Source organism: Triticum aestivum, chromosome 4A (genome assembly GCF_018294505.1).
Source record: "Triticum aestivum cultivar Chinese Spring chromosome 4A, IWGSC CS RefSeq v2.1, whole genome shotgun sequence".
NCBI lineage: Eukaryota > Viridiplantae > Streptophyta > Magnoliopsida > Poales > Poaceae > Triticum > Triticum aestivum.
The window spans coordinates 746,129,944-746,146,191 of NC_057803.1; the positions used below are offsets into that span (position 1 = coordinate 746,129,944).

The 16,248-nt window shown below is 45.3% G+C and overlaps 1 protein-coding gene across 5 annotated transcripts; it reads right to left on the reverse strand.

Annotated features, from left to right (window-relative positions):
• Positions 1-3,429: 3,429 nt before the first annotated feature.
• LOC123088555 (proline-rich receptor-like protein kinase PERK9) lies at positions 3,430-15,416 on the reverse strand. Of its 5 annotated transcripts, none has more exons than XR_006441934.1 (14): positions 15,248-15,415; positions 15,066-15,141; positions 14,673-14,959; positions 9,571-9,829; positions 9,246-9,474; positions 9,017-9,167; positions 8,666-8,914; positions 8,310-8,574; positions 7,868-8,090; positions 7,639-7,789; positions 7,348-7,533; positions 6,995-7,123; positions 3,772-3,889; positions 3,430-3,683 (listed from the first exon to the last, which is right to left on the reverse strand). XR_006441934.1 is itself a non-coding variant. In XM_044510757.1 (14 exons), exons 1-14 carry the CDS (start codon positions 15,251-15,253, stop codon positions 3,608-3,610), a joined length of 2,400 nt encoding a protein of 799 aa, XP_044366692.1. In that variant the 5' UTR covers positions 15,254-15,416; the 3' UTR covers positions 3,430-3,607. The 5 variants fall into 5 exon arrangements, 4 of the variants coding, with proteins under 4 accessions (XP_044366692.1, XP_044366693.1, XP_044366694.1 ...); XM_044510757.1 differs by having other exon boundaries at positions 7,353-7,533; positions 15,248-15,416; XM_044510758.1 differs by lacking the exon at positions 6,995-7,123 and having other exon boundaries at positions 7,353-7,533; positions 15,248-15,416.
• Positions 15,417-16,248: the final 832 nt, after the last annotated feature.

Genomic DNA, 16,248 nt, shown 5'->3' on the forward strand with positions numbered 1-16,248 from the left:
CCATACTACCAGGTTAACTAGATTCACCTTGGAAAATACATAGGAGAACTTGGTACCAGCGCACCCTATATGCCAAAAAAATTAGTAATTCAAAAAAAGTTCAAAAAATCTTGAAACATTTTTTGTATCCAACATGATCAAATATTGTAGTCGCATAAAAAGATTCGTCAAAGAAAGACTTCCGTTGTATCCTGGATCGAAGATTCAGCAAAAAACGCTATATGCAAGTACTATTCACGCTATACTGTCATCATAAACTTGTCTTTTTTGCCCAGAAGTCAATAAGAATCATTTCTTGTCCAAACTTTTTATATGAGTATAATACCTAATCATGTTTGATTCCAAAAAAGATTTGGATATTGTTGAATTTTTTATGAATTACTAAATTTTTTGGCGCATATAGAGTGCGCGGGAACCCCAGAGCACCAAGTTCCCGAGTTTTCTACCACCATAACTAATTTTGCCTCCAAGTTGATAGTATTATACGCAACTTAGTTTCCGAGGTAGGCTACCAATATCCTAAGTTGCGTGCCATGACTAACGAGTAGTTTAACATCATCCTAAGTTGCCCATATATGGAAGGATTCATCCACTATAGTACGTTGATCTTTCACGAACTCGTCCGAACAACCCTATGAACCCAACGATGACATAAGATGCATTAATTTCATTACAAGAAAATTCCAAAAGGCTATAACTTTCAAACCGCGTGTTGGAATTATGATCCGCTTTCGTCGTTGGGTTTGATGCTTTTTAGAGCAACTTTGATGCTAGATGAGGCAACTTTAGTGCTAAACTGGAGCAAATTTGATGCTAGATGAAGTGCATTGTGTGTATTAGTGATTCACCTACTAGCCTATTAATAGTTGTGTGCAATAGTCTAATAGATGGTTACCATGGTTGCTAAGTTGCATACATCAAAAACTAAGTTGTCGATAGTTTAGTTGCCTACAGTACTATGAAAGTTGCTTACCGTAGAGTGGAAAATTGCCTAACATGGCTTCTAAATTGCCTGCCTCAGAAACCAAGTTGCGTATATTGCTACGAAGTTGCCTACACACCCTAGTTGCCTAAAATAGTATGAAAGTTGTCCATCAAGGGACCTAAGTTGCCTACAATGCTGAAAGGTTTTTGCGGGATATATGTTGTCTATCATGATTCCAAATTTTGAAACTATGTGGAGATGGATGGTGTGATAGCCTTATTCTTTCCTTTTCTGGGGGAGTGCGCGTGGGTGTTGGCAAGCCAAGTTGTGGGTGTTGGTTGTTGCATAAGTAGTGACAGATGATAAGTTGCACACAGGGTGATGAGAGGTTTCATAGGGGCGGATCAGACAGTTGCCCACAAGCCTACACAAGTTGTTCATAATTTTTGCATGAGCTGCCCGTGAAAATTATTGAAATCTCCAGATATAATGATGGAAAACAGACATGAGTTGCTTGTTGAATGCACTGGAGTTGCACAAAAACACCCCAAAAGTTGCTCACTTTTGTGTATGATATTCAGGTTGCATAACGATCTTAAAATGCCAGTCATCCGAGCATCACCGATAGGTAACTTCATAGTGTTTAAGACAACTTAGGAAAAACACAATGATAAGCAGCTTCACAATTGTAGGCAACTAATTTGCAAAGTCAGACAACTAAGCAGTAATGATAGGTAACTAATTATCAATAGCAGGTAATTGGACATCAATGGTAGGTCAATTTCATAATATTGTAGGCAATTGGGCATCACTGATAGGCAACTAAATATCCATGGTAGGCAACCGAGCAACCATGATAGGCCAGTTGTGATAATTTTATCAAAATTTATTGATACACATAGTGCAATGAAGTTACTTATATGTAGCACTAAAGGTGCCTCATATTTTTGTGTTATTTTCTCAGTTTTACACAAACCAACCTAATAGATAGTCCTACTAGGCAAAAAAGTGAAGTTGTTTTACAATAGCACTAAAGTTGCCTCTACCGTACCCAAAGTTGACTCGAAAAAAGGTTCGTCGAAACCTATCTATATGGGATCTAGTTTTGAAGAACTCGTCGCGAGAAACCCAGCTGTGAAAGCGAAATTAGATTTTGATGCTTAAATCAAAAGTTATAGCTGTTTAAAGTTTTTAGACCTTCAAATAAATATACGTGGGATAAGATTTCATTTTTGATGGGCTGCGTCGGGCGCGCTAGCAGTTTTTTCCATTTTTGAAAGAGCGCTCGATTCCACCAACGAGCGCTCGGCCACCTGCTAGGCACGTGCGTAAATCAAATCAAGCGCGTACGTGCAACCGTGGACACGTACTTAAATCAAATCTGGATAGAGTCGTTAACACATACGACACTATCTAAAGCGTCGATCGATGGCCGACGTTGTCCAGCTGAACAATCCCGACGAGGCCGGCGGCGCCATCATAGAGGCGGTGGTAGCGGAACCGAACGAGTGCGGCAGGCTTGTGTTCATCTGCGTGGTGGGTTTCTCCTTCCTCGTGCTCGGCGTCGTCTCCGGGCTCGCCGACTATTTGTTCCACCAGTACGTGATATCTTGTCATACTGTGGTGGGCGTGTTGCCGGACTTCCCCGCGGCCTTCACCATCGTCCCGGCCATGTTCTGACTCGGCGCCGTCTTCGAAGCTCTCGTGGTCGAGTGGTGCGCCGGCAACGCGGAGGGACGACGGCTGGTGGACGTGTTGATCCAGTCCAACGGATGGTTGTATCTCGAGACCATCGATCAAGTTCTGCAACGTGTATTTTTCAATGAAGGGTAATACGTTGGTATTAAAGGTCTGTTCGGAGCCCCTCCGCTCCGCGAGGCTGCTCCCGGAGCTGACGGAGTTCTAGTTAAAAAGTGCGGAGCCAGCGAAAAGGTACTCCCGAGATTCTTAATTTCGACGGAGCGGGTGGACCGCCGAACAGCGCCTAAGTACGTAGATTTCAAGTAATACCTGGCTTCTTCAACAAGTGTTCTATGACCTTGGTTGTTTCCGGATTGATATTTTATTCATCGGAATTGCTAAATCACATCTAGATGAAATTTAGTGATATCTTATCTAAGTTTCAGTTCGTCCGATTTATTTGTGCTATAAATCTCGTGCAACGTTTGATCGCCGGTTTATTTGCCGGCGCGCCGTCGCTCCGCATTTCTCGTTTCACTCTTTTTCTACTGGCCTGGTATAGTCGTCGTACCATATCACAAAGTGGTGGGCAGGCCTGGTGGTGGGCCGTAGTTTTGTTTATTTTTGTTTCCTCTGGACTGTTGAGAATAGGAAGCTTCAACCGACGCCATATATGGACAATAGGAAGCTTCAACCCACGCCATATAACCAAGGATCGCTTGTGCTTTGACTATATTGCACTCTCTCTCTCGCATCTTCCATTCCTTTTTAGCGCCTTTTCTTGTTTTTAGTTCTCCTAAAAGAAAACTTATCTACACTCCAAGTTCATGTCAACCAACAAACTACATTATGGCACATAAGATCCTGAAAACATATAGATAACCTAGCACTCCACTGGTTCTGAAGATGGCCATGTCCTTGCTTTGACAGCAGGAACTAACATGAGAATCACCAACACCGCTCGTTTACTCTCTCTGATGTAGCCTTTTGGGGGGTGCCTAGCTAGTTGAACGCATTGAGTATGTACTTCAAGCGCTGTTGTTTTCTGCACTCCTTGTAATTCCTCGGTGCCAAGAATCTGCAGAATTTGAAGATTTGTGCACATTAATTGAAGCCAACAGACTCGCCCGTTCAAGCAAGCCTGCTCGGCTACAATGTGTCAATACCTGGACATAATTGGGGCCATGCGAAAAATATGGCGATCACTGCGACTAAGAGGAACAACCATTGTTTTAAGTGAGTGGATAATAACAAGGTCTTCAATGAAGTCAGCTTGTTCGTCCACTGCATCCAGAAAGAAACTATTAAATCATGTAGGGATCCCTAATTATGTGAAATTTAAAGTGAAGAATAGTAACCTAATATGTTAAATTTAAAGAAAATTATTACATGAGACAGTTCACGAGCTTCGTTCCAGAAAAATGAACGGTGTTATTTTTAAAAGAGTAATGCTACACACACGTATTTTTACAAGGGTTTTACGAAGTGGTTGAGATTTGGCACATTGTGATTGGTTTAAGGAGGTGGGACGGTCCCCACCCACCTGAAAATCAGGGGGTGTGAAGAGAATTAAGGGAATGTCGCCCGTAATACTCCGTAACGAGCCCGTTGATTTAGCATTTTCGTTTATAAAAATAGACACATAAAAGCTTATGAAACTAGCACACCTTATATTTCAAAACGGAAGGAGTATTTATTACTCCCTCGGTCTCAAAATAATTGTTCTAGATTTGTCTAGTTACGGATGTACTGGTATTGAAGCATTGTAGCCAAGACGAATCATTGTATTAAGAAGAGTGGCAAAGGAGCCGGGTACAATGCCTTTCGACCATAACAGACGCCAATCACTAGGAATAGTAACCACACCCACCACACGTACTACGACACGTGTTCCACCTAGTCCAACCTCATGCTAGTGACGATGTGGCAGGACACAGAGCACGAAGCCGCATGACATCAAATCCCAACGACCTCTACAACAAGAGCATGACTCGAGGACAACATATACCAATGTACCACTACCCATTGTGCCAACAGAAAGTCGGCAAGTGGACGGCATGGCCTTGGTAGACCTTGAGAAGGCGTCGTCAAGAGAGCGCCGACGATGGTGTACATTGTGCCCTGGGGACTCGCACCCAGAGCAGTAGCCGGCACCGACTCAAGCAACACCACCGGGACTCCTCGAGCAACCAAGCCGACGCCTTCAAGAAGAGAACTACGCGAGGACGCCACCGCCACCTGGTTCGGAGACTAGACAAAGGGTTTCCCCCAAGCACGAGGGAGGGAGGCATATCAGGGCCAAAACAATATCTCCAATGAGGGGACGACACCTGCGGGCGTCGCCGTTGTCAGCCTCGGTCATCGTGAGCAGGCATTTCTCCCTACCCAATGTCTATCGGAGTTGCCTAAGCAGACCAACCATTAGAGCCGGAGGAGATGTGTGTCGTAGCACAACAGCCACCACCACCAAGCTAGCCACATCTGAAACAGGGCACACACAACCCCATCCGGATCGATCAACACCACCACCGACGCGCCGAAGCACGCCACCATGAGATCAGGGCGTCATGGCTCGAATCCATTCCATCCACCACCGGAGCACCTCCAGGTCCTACGCCATGGCCAGCTCCAACCACCAGCCACCCCACCACCATTCCCTCCAGAGGGTATGCCCGCATGAGAGGGCGCCACCAACGCTTCCTGGCCAACATCGCCGGAGCCAGGTCATGACCGGGAAGCCGTTTGAGCGCCAAAAAGTGGGAAGTAGGGCCCCAGATCTAGCCGTCGCATGGACACCATCAACCGCCGCCCAGGGTCGGCCCTCCAACACAAAGGGACGCGGCCGCGCCAGCAGCACCGATGGTCGGACAGCCGCGCACCACTGGCCGTCGGACCACCGCACACCATCGGGTCGCGCCACACCACCGACCACCGCGGGATCTGTTGAGGAGTGGACGCCAACCGAAGGAAGACGCCCCGCCGCCACCTTCCTAGGGTACGCGCGGCTTCGCCGATGTCCCCTCTAGAGGCTGCGCGGCAGGGAGGAGGGGGATAGGAGGACCTAGCGGATCTGTAGAGTTTTCCCGTGTCGCCAGACGAGGGCAACGATGTGATAAATCACCGGTGTGCATTTAGCCACCCCTACTAACATCGAGGATATGTTCTATAAGATCATCTCCAAAGAAGACCCTCAAAACTTCGGTATATGTTCGACCAGACATTTTTGTTCACTTTTGCAATCCAATGAAGACCCTTATCGGTCATGAAGTGCTCCGGACTTCCATTTTGCGGCAAAACCTAGACAAACATGGGGGAGCTATACCAGTGTTCAGACATTCATTTGACCAATAAAAAGCCACCACATGGTCCTCCACTCTTTTCTCTATCCACACATGCATGGTCTCCGCTTCTCTCTTTCTCCTCCGAAACAGAAAAATAACGATTACTTTGTGAATAGATTTGGATGGCTCACTCTGGCATCATGTCCGCGGACCATATCCAGACATATACCGGAAACATTTGCGAGTCATCCTTGGAGATGCCCTAACTAGCTTTTAGAAATAGAAAATCAATCACGCTAGAAATTCTTGACCGACAAGTGTTCCAGACCGGACGATGGTGGCACTGTGGTGTCGTTTCTCTCTTGGGAGCATCGTTTTGTGGAGCAGCACTGGAAGTCAGAGGCAGGAGGTGGAGCGGCTTCGTGTTTCACGGAGGTTCGGTGGAGATGTTAAGTCATGCCTGACCGACAGGTGCTACGCTCGATCATGCCTGGTCGGCAGGTGCTACGCACGACAAATCCTCCAAAGGCTTCAGGCTGTGTCGGCTGGTGGTACTTGGCAGCATGGCGCTGAGGTGTATCAGTGGCGACTGCGACGTGTTGAGCTGTTTGCGCGCAGGGAGGAGGTGACGTTGGGTGCCGTGGTGGCGTCGACGATAGCTGGACCGAGCAAGGTTGATGCATCAGTACAGTTCTGAAGATGGAGCGGTGGCAGTAGGCGGCGGCGGCCTCTGAGAGCACGCCGGACCAGTGTGTGCCCCAGACCCAGCAAGTGGCTAGGCTGGGGTCTCAGGTTTTAGATGTTATGCTTGGCTGCGATGTCTGTTTGGTATTAGGCCCAGGCTATCTGCGCCCCTTCATCAACTGGATAGGTGTAGCGACAGTTTGTTGCTTAGACGGCGGCTTTAGTCTTACTGTTGTATGACCTTGTAAGGTCTTGCGAGAATAATTAATAAAGTGATTGTATGCATCGCCCAGATGCAAAGGCCGGGGGCCATCCTTCTTTTCTAAAAAAAACGCTAGAAATTCTTGGTGGTTGCATCATCCATAAGTGGTCTTTTTGGTTGTGCAGAAATGAACTCATAGTTTACAATAAGAATGTTTCTAACCCAATGCAGGTAATTTGCATGGCGTCCTTCTTCGCTGTGCTGCGTTCATGGCGTCTGCTGCAGCACAAATGCCACAGGGATTTGGTATAGCGAGCCTGCTGCGGGCTGGATATAGTAGCTCCCAAAGTCCTATAGCACAGTCAACGCAGAATACTAATTTAAAAAAGCTATTTTTTTGACGAAAATCCTAAATGTTTTCTACAAAACTTCACATAATTTGGTTACTATTATTTTCTGTAAATTCCTGGTGGTGCAAGCACATGTGTTAATCATTTCAGGTTATGGCAGGGGACATGAACATAAGGCTGGTCATGGTGAAAAAGGGATGATCTGTGGGAGCAGAGAATTTGTACCTGACCTATTGGTGAACTTTTTGCAACACCAATGTTACTTAGTTCATTAACAATCTGGGCTATTGTAGGCCTTCGTTTTCGGTCAGCCTCCACACATTTTAACGCTATTTCGATGCATGTCCTCACTTCTTCAAATACATGGGCCCACATTGTTGCCTGCAGCCTCACTCGCCATTTTTCACAAACCTACATAATTGAAACATAATGCTAAGAAGTATGCACGAATAGGGGTAAGGTACAATAATGTTTTGTGAAAAAAGGTTATATGTGGAATCGGATACTATCCCTTACATGCTTAATAAATTCTTTCCGAGGGGTGCGTGGATAATTGGAGTAGCCCTCCTTTCCTGCCATTATTTGTATCATTATGACCCCAAGACTAAATACATCAAACTTTTGACTGATAACTTGTCCGTCGATGTATTCTGGTGGCATGTATCCACTGCATTTCATTAAATCAATTATTTTTCTAAAAGTTCACGGAAAGAAGCTTATTAATTATTTTTAGTTATTGACTTACAATGTTCCTTTAATATGGGATGCCGTCATATAGGTTTGCATTGAACCAAAGAGTCTTGACAAACCAAAATCACCAATTTTTGCCACCATATCTTTGTCCAACAAAATATTTGCCGGTTTTAAGTCCAGATGGAAAATGTGAGTATTATGAAGGCAATGTAAACCGTCAATAGTTCCTTTTATTATGTTGTAACATTTTTCCCAATCAAGTCTGCAGGGTTCATCTGTAGAAGTAAATAGAAAGTATATTAGTTTACCATGTAAATAAAAGGTATATTATATTATAAAATGAATTTAAAAACCTAGTCCACCGTACCACCCTATTTTCCATCCTATTGCTGCAACCTAATAGTTCCATTAGTTCCCTCAATCCTAACCTCTATCTCCTTTATTTTTGGTTACTACCTCAACATCTGGCCCAAGCAGCAGATAACGAATCATACCTGAAAGTTGATATTCAAGGCTTCCACCCTGCATGTATTCCAAACAAATGGCTCTTTTGACCATAGTAGCATATACAAGTTCTCCGTTGTACTCAACAAGTATCTGTGATTTATGATAGCAGTAGCCAACCAACCTTACGATATTTTTGTGTTGGACCCTCATTAGATTATCAAGCTCGTTCTTAAACTGCTCATCCTCAATCCATGGCATTGAATTTGAATGAAGTCTCTTAACAGCAACCTCTTCTCCATTGTCCTGCACTCCCTGTTACAAGTATCAGATTTGATGGCAACTTCATTATTGTAGTTAAAAGTAGAGTTCATTGGAAAGTTAGAAGCTGAAATAATATCCATACCTTGTAAATAGTTCCATATCCACCACGGCCAACTATGTTTTGCTCAGAAAAATTATCTGTAATATGTTCTAAGGACTCAAATGAGCACTCAACAATCTTATTCAGCTCTTCTATGACCTTATTTATAGTAGGCCTCTTCACTCGATCGGACTCCACACATTTTAGAGCAATTTTGATGCATGTTCTAATTTCACGCGAAGTATTCTTTGATATTATGGCATGCATCCTACTTACCCACAATTCATATACCTGCAGGATTGAAACACAATTACTTGGCGTGCATGTTTAGATATATGGCACAACCTAATATTTTTGAAAATTCATAGATTTCAATATAGAGTTTGTTCTTACATGCTCAATAAATTCTTCGGGAGGAATATCTGCACATTTGGTGTAGCTTTGCTTTCCTACCATTATTTGCAAGATTATAACGCCCACACTGAATACATCAAACTTTGGTGAGATTTTCCCTTGACTGATGTACTCTGGTGGCATGTATACACTGCATAGTACAAAAGGAATTTATTTTCACAATACGTTCATATAATAATCTAATTACTGCACATGGTTGTTAACTTACCTTGTACCCGTAACTTCTGATGAGTCAAAGGTTTTTATTGAATCAAAGAGTTTAGAGAAACCAAAACCCCCAATTTTGGGCATCATGTCCTTATCCAGCAAAATTTTTGTAGGTTTTAGTTCCAGATGGTAAATAGGATACTCAAATCCTTCATGGAGGTAACGTAAACCCTGACATATCCCCTTAATTATTTTGTAACATGTGTGCCAAACAAGCGCACATGGTTCATCTGCAGAAATAAAAAAAGTGCATTACCAAGATGTGACGTCTAGGGAACATTGTGCTTACATGCAAAAATGATTTAGTAAGTAGAGCATAATCATACTAGAAAGATGCTTGTCAAGACTTCCTCCGTGCAAGTATTCGGAGCATAAAGCTCTTTCTTCCACCCTAGCAGAAACATGTTCTCCGTTGTGCTCAACAGGCACTTCTGTTGTATGGCAGCAGTAGCCAACTAACCATATGGTATTTTGATGTCGGACCCTCATAAGATTATTAAACTCATTTTTAAATTCCTCGTCATCAAGTCCTGGCATGAGATGAAGCTTCTTCACAGCAATCCATTCCCCATTGTCCTGCATTCCCTGTTAAAACACAACTATTAAGTCACTATATGATGACAGACAGTATTGTTGTTGAGCATTTAATATTATAAATGAGAAAAATGGATCAAAACTGTTCTTTTGCCTCCTTTTCGCCCGTGGATCTGATTGGAAAGATGTATCAAGAGAGGCAATTAGTTTTCACCCCTGGACTTCCTTTTTTCATGAGGGCGTCGGAGATATAGATGTGTGGTGGGGCATGGGGGCGCGACTTTGTATAGGTAGTGGACATGGTTTGGCTCTGGCGTTGTCAGTGAAGGGGAATGTGGTCTCGGAGTTCCAGTACATGTTCGGCTTAGTGTGCTGCTGGTGTGCCAGGTGAGGTCGCACCGATTGCCGGAGAAAGGATCAAAGCTGACTTCAATTTCCACCGAACCACACATAAGGAATGGAGTGTCCACTAGTGTGTGATAAATGATGCCGATGGGGATTGATCTTATGCTGGTTGTAATGGGTTGTATCATATACTAGTATCATGCATGGATCCGGTGCTTGAATCCGGCATGAGGCGCGTCATCGCTCGCCGAAGGCGGTGCGATCCGTCTGTCGCCCGAACACCGTGGTGGAGGCGCAGCCCCTTCGTTGACGCGCAGACTCGAAGGCCATCCGTGGCCCTTCTGCCGAGGGTATGGCGCCGTGTGCCCTCCATGCGGAAGCAAAGGGTGCGAGAGGTCGTGGCAGCCCTCATGGCAGATGCCGAAGAGGCGGAGTCGCACTCTCCGGCGCCGGTACGGGTGGCCGCCAAACCCCGGCGCCGCAATCATGTCGTGGTGGACGTGTCAGGATCTGACCATGGCGGATCCATCGTCGACCTCACACCGACCATGGCAATCGCCCGTTTCCTCTGGGTTTTTTACGCGAAGGTTTTGTAGTTCATCAGGACCTCGTCCTCATCCGAGGACTCTTCCCTATATCTGTTCCTGCCAACGAGGAGGGCTTCGCCTCACTTAGCAATCTGTCTCATCACCCAACTGTTGCGAAGACTGTGGGTTGGGCTGGTATTTAGCAGAACGGCGTGGATAGGGCATGGCTTATCCAGCAGACCGTCAAGGGCGATCTTGGATCCTACAGGCAGCTTCCTCTTTTTTCGAAGTCGGTTGTCCGATGATGGCAGTGTGCGGTGTTCGCGCCAAAGTGTGAGTCTATCATGGTTTATATTTTTGTCACAGATTCGATCTCTTTGCTTTTCCCGGGCCAGCCAGGTGTCTTCAATGGTGCAAAATCTTGACACCAGATCAGATAGCTCAAAGAACATTTGGATGCATCGGCGGGTGAGGGCATTTGGAACGCCTTTATCCTTGCATCCATGTTGAAAAGCTGCTATTATGTCTGAATCCAGGTAGTCCGGTATTTTGTTCTTGACGAATAGGAACCTGGCACAGAATTGCCTGATTGATTCGTCAGGTAGTTGTTGCACATAGGCTATGTCCCAGACATCAGATGGGCCCAAATTATCCGGGCAGTATCCGATGTGGGGTGGGTGGGATCAAAATTTCGACCCCTTTGACCGCGGGCTTGATGCTCTGAAGTCTTTATCCTGTGAAGGATACTCATATGCCGGATCGGCCGAGCTGATTTTAAGACAAACTCTTTGGCGATTTTTGGCCGGTCGCTGCCATGGTCGCTTTCCAGGTAGTACCATAGCTAGCCCTTCATCCTTTATGGGGGATTCAGCCGGGACAGATGGAGAGGTGAAAGTTTCCTGGGTTGCTAGCTCGTTGCTGCCTTGCTCGTAAGGGAGAAGGTGCGATCTAGTAATAGAGGGTCCGAGCATGGGGATAGCACCTTGAAGGTTGGGGGCGGCGACCGACGATCCCATTGGTCCTTTTGTCACCGTGCAGCGAAACTCTCAATGAAAGCACCAATGTCAGTAGGGGGTCCCGAGCTGCGGATCTCGGATCGATGGTACTAGCTAGGAGAAAAGGGACACGGTGTTTACCCAGGTTTAGGCCCTCTCGAAGAGGTAATACCCTACGTCATGCTTTTGATTGTATTGATGGTTGTGTATCGAGTACAATCTTGATCTACCTCGAGATCGTAAGCTATGTTCTAACTCTAAGGCTAGTTAAATGAGATGATGATTCCCCTCTACAGGCTAAAACCATTGGCTTATATACACGCCAGAGGGGCAACTAGGGTTACATAGTCGGTTGTTGATCTAGGGATGCGTATGGCGGTGACCGGAGATCTCCTTGGAGCACACGTCAATTCTTCTGCAGAGGTTGTCTTGATCGCATCATGGTACGAGGCTTTCGGAGTCCTTCCTTACGAGAACAAGGGTCCTCAGGCCCGACCCGAGAACTATGGGCTGATTAGGTTGGTACCCCCTAGTCGAGGACAATGTCAAGCATCCTCCCGCATCCGTGTGCGCAGACTCGTCCTCCCTGTACGCGGATGAATGCAGAGGAAATTTGTAGGTTGCTGTTGGAGATGACCTAACCCAACCTTTGACCAGGGATCCCATGAATTAGGACCTGTGAAGAACAAGCTATTGATTAACTAAGGAGAGTAATATATGTGACCGTCTCTAGATGTGACCGTCTCACAGCTGTAAGATAGGTTAGCAACATGCCTTAATGTGTTTCTATTGGCTATGACTAGCAAAGATGTTGTCCTATAGAGCAGTCTTGAAAGAGCACACATATATGAGCTCTGATTGTGAACAACGCGGTCCATGAGACTTGGGTGATCTCTAGTAAGCTCGTGAAGAGACCAGGGAGTAGGGAGTATGACGTATACGCTCCAAACCGCAGGGTACCTATTTGTAGCCAGGTACTCGTTAAGACTTTGAGTGAAACATGGTCACACAAAACTAGCAATCCAAGGCATAATCCATTGTTAAGTTGTGGATGGATGTAACCAAAAGCTCTAGGAAGAAGTTCAACTTAACAGTCTCTGCTGAAATACTAGTATATTAAACAAGTAACGAGAAAAGGCAAATCTCTAAATGAGAATTTTGAGATCTGGTGGGGGTTGTTAGAAAATGGGCTTGGCCCATTAGCAATTTCTGAAATCACAAAGCCCATGAATAAAATGGCAAGAGATGATGCTAACGTTTAGTCTCATACCGCTAGTTGAGGAAGTGTTATACCTCTTTATATAGTGTGTTCTCTTCATCAGTCTAAGTGGTGTGTTGAGGAGAGAAATATGAGACCACACGACCGCGCTCGCCAGGCCGGGGCGGCGGGCACACGCGACATGCACATGAATGGTTCGCTGAAATCCATTCCATTGTCTTGCAGGGGCACAACTACGCCTCTGGTCCTATTATAAATACTGCTGCCGGCCGCAGCCAAAGACACGTCGAAAACACCTAGGATTTTGCCTCATCTCGCAACTTGCGTGTGGGAAGCGCTTCATCATCACGGATCGTCTTCTGTCCAAGTCAGGTAGGGCTACTTATTGTCGCCTCCATCGCCGTCAACAACAGATCATCTACGATCAACATCGTCGCTCGTGCAAGAACTAATGAACAGTACGACCTTCATGATATGTTCGTGTCTCTTTCTGAAGTTGCTATTTCGTGTGTGATGCTGGTATGCATGCTTTGTTGTTCATCTAGTTTATTAGATTGTTGCATACTCCCTCCGTTTCTTTTTACTCAGCATATAAAGTTTGGTCAAAGTCAAAATACATAAAGTTTGACCAAATTTATATTAAAAAATATGAACATCTATAATACTAGAACTATATAGTATGAAAATAAATTTTTTTGTGCATCTGATAATATTGATTTCATATTGTGAATGATGATATTTTTTTAAATAAAGTTAGTCAAACTTTACAAAGCTTGACTTTGACCAAACCTTATATGCAGACTAAAAAAACGGAGGGAGTACTAATTTATGTTCTAGTTATGAATTATTTACTGGTTTTAATCATGAGCATGCCTAATATTCCAACAAGCCCGCCCAGTCTGGCTCAGCTGTCCCATATTTGGGACATCAAACTCCCCAGGAAGATACGTATTTTTATTTGGCAGTTGGTGCGAGGGCCGGTGCCGGTCCCCTCCGGGGAGCAGGTTCGCAAGCGAAATGACCTCTAATATCTTGAACTTCTTTGAAATTTTCTCATCCACTAGTAATACTAATGGCCACCGTTTACACTGGCTGGCCTTTGGAGCGATGGCCTGGACTCTTTGGACCATTCAAAACAAGCCTGTTATTGAGGCACTTCCACTTGTGCACCAGTCTAATAAAGTTTATAAACTCTGTGGGTTTTTGGAGCAGTGGAGGTGCCTAGCCATCAGCTGGAGCACAACGGCATCGATGTATCACTTCAGGTTTCTGCTCCTTGGCGCATCGTCGATCGCCACAACTATCTCATGCTCCTCTGGAGCCTGATTGGGCTTGTATCATGTGGATGTGGATTTGGCGCTTTGGGGGACATGTGCTAGGGTGTATGTGCGACTTGTTCAGATCATGACTTCGAACAAATATACTACTCCCTCCGTTCCAAATTACTCGTCGCTGAAATGGATGTATCTAGAACTAAAATACATCTAGATACATCCATACGTGTGACAAGTAATTCGGAACAGAGGGAGTAACATTTTATTAATTAAGTATCTCCATGTTCCATGGTTGTGCTGTGGGGGCTGTGGCCCACAGTGTAAATCTCTTATTTTCCATGTTTCTTTCTTTTGTTTTTGAGATTTGTATGGATTTTGGATGCCTATGGTTGTGCGTTATTATCTACAAGCTTCGTCCTGAATTACTTGGCACTCAAATGAATATAAGTGATTCAGGACGAGGGCGGAATGTGAGCCATTCTCGTCAAAATAAAGATGCAAGAGTAGTAATAATAACATAGTGCGTACTAGTACCTTGTAAACTACTCCGTGCCGACCACGACCAATAATGAGCTCCCCGGAGAAACCGTTTGTGATACGGTTCAAGAACCCGACTGTAAACTCGTGCGGCGGCGGCGGACCGCTTTCGGCCTTCTTGTCGCCGTCTTTCTTCTTCTCCTCCTTGGCGGGCCAAGGCCCGACGGAGACTAACTGTGCGGTTGGAAACAACTTCCGCAGCACGCGCACGACGGCAACGGGGTCGACGGTGCCGACAACCGTGATCTTCTCATCCCTCATATCCACAGCCATCTGATCGATACCTGAGGTTCGTACGTTGCTGTTGGCGTCAGAAACGAATTCACGAACAGATCTGGAAAATTAAGGAGGGAAAAGCCTGAAGAAGGGAAGATGAGTGGTAGTGCATGCCATGGACAGTGGAGAGTGCTCTGAGCGCCCTGTTCCGCTGTTTGCGGTAGTGGATGTCCAGCTTCAGCACGATCTTCTGCGATCCTCAGAGAAAGAAACGACATGATTAAGTAACAGATGGTCTGCAAATCAAATCAGTATATAGAGAGAGGATCAGCAGGAGTTGACAGCTGTAATCTCACCTTCATCGCGGCCGGCGATCAAATCAAACCAACACCTGCTCCAGTAGATCAAGAGAGAGGGGGAGAGAGAGGATGAAAGGCAAAATGGAGAGATCCTGCCTGAGTCGCCCGAATGGGGAAAACAACCAGATCCTGCTCCAGTAGAAGGAGTCAATTATTGCGGATGAAATATCTTGCTAAGCATCATCACACATCGGTGTCCATTGAAGAGCACCATTATTGTCCTCTCACACTATGTTGTCGGGCCCGGTGTCAGTCGGAGGAGGCCAATTTTGATGTTTTCGTGCTTTTCTTTTACGAAATCTGGCTTAACTTTTTTTTCCAACCGCAAAAAAAAAGTTAAGCTAGATTTGACCCTGGTTCAAAAAAACTTGAGGATCTGACCCTTTTCGAACCAGGGACCGCAAAAAAAAGAAGGTTAAGCCAGATTTGACTTGATCCTTTTACGAACCAAGGACCGCAAAAAAAGAAAATTAAGCCAGATTTGACTTGATCCTTTTTCAAACCAGGGACCGCAAAAAAAAGTTAAGCCAGATTTAACCCTGGTTTGAATTTTTTTCAAGGATATATGATATTTTTCTACCGCCGGTGTCGATGGGGTAGGGTATAACTACCTGCACCGAGGTTCCTGACGGTAGGCAACTTATCCACGTCAGTGCAGTGCAACCCTACCGCCAAGGTGCCTGGTGGTAGGCGTGTACAAGCACTGTTTTGATACTTAGAATTTCTTTTACGATAGGGCGTGCAACCCTACCGTCAAGGGCCTCGGCGGTAGGCAGGTATACCCTACCGCCATCGACCCCGGTGGTAGAAAAAGGGTCAGATCCCAAAAAAAAAATCGAACCAAAGTCAGATCCCGAAAAAAATTCGAACCAAGATCAGATCTGGCTTGTCAAAACACCAAATTTTGCCGTCGGAGGAGACCACACCAGACCTATTTCCGGTGTTGGTGCTAAGCTGTTTTCTTAGGCCATCTCCAACGCAGACCCTCGAACTGCTCG

Excerpts from the sequence above, each read along its gene's own strand:
- LOC123088555 (XM_044510757.1), bottom strand. Across the intron at positions 14,960-15,065 it reads AGCACTCTCCACTGTCCATG|GTATCGATCAGATGGCTGTG; the intron begins GCATGCACTACC and ends TACGAACCTCAG. Across the intron at positions 8,091-8,309 it reads CCTTGAATATCAACTTTCAG|ATGAACCCTGCAGACTTGAT; the intron begins GTATGATTCGTT and ends TTACTTCTACAG.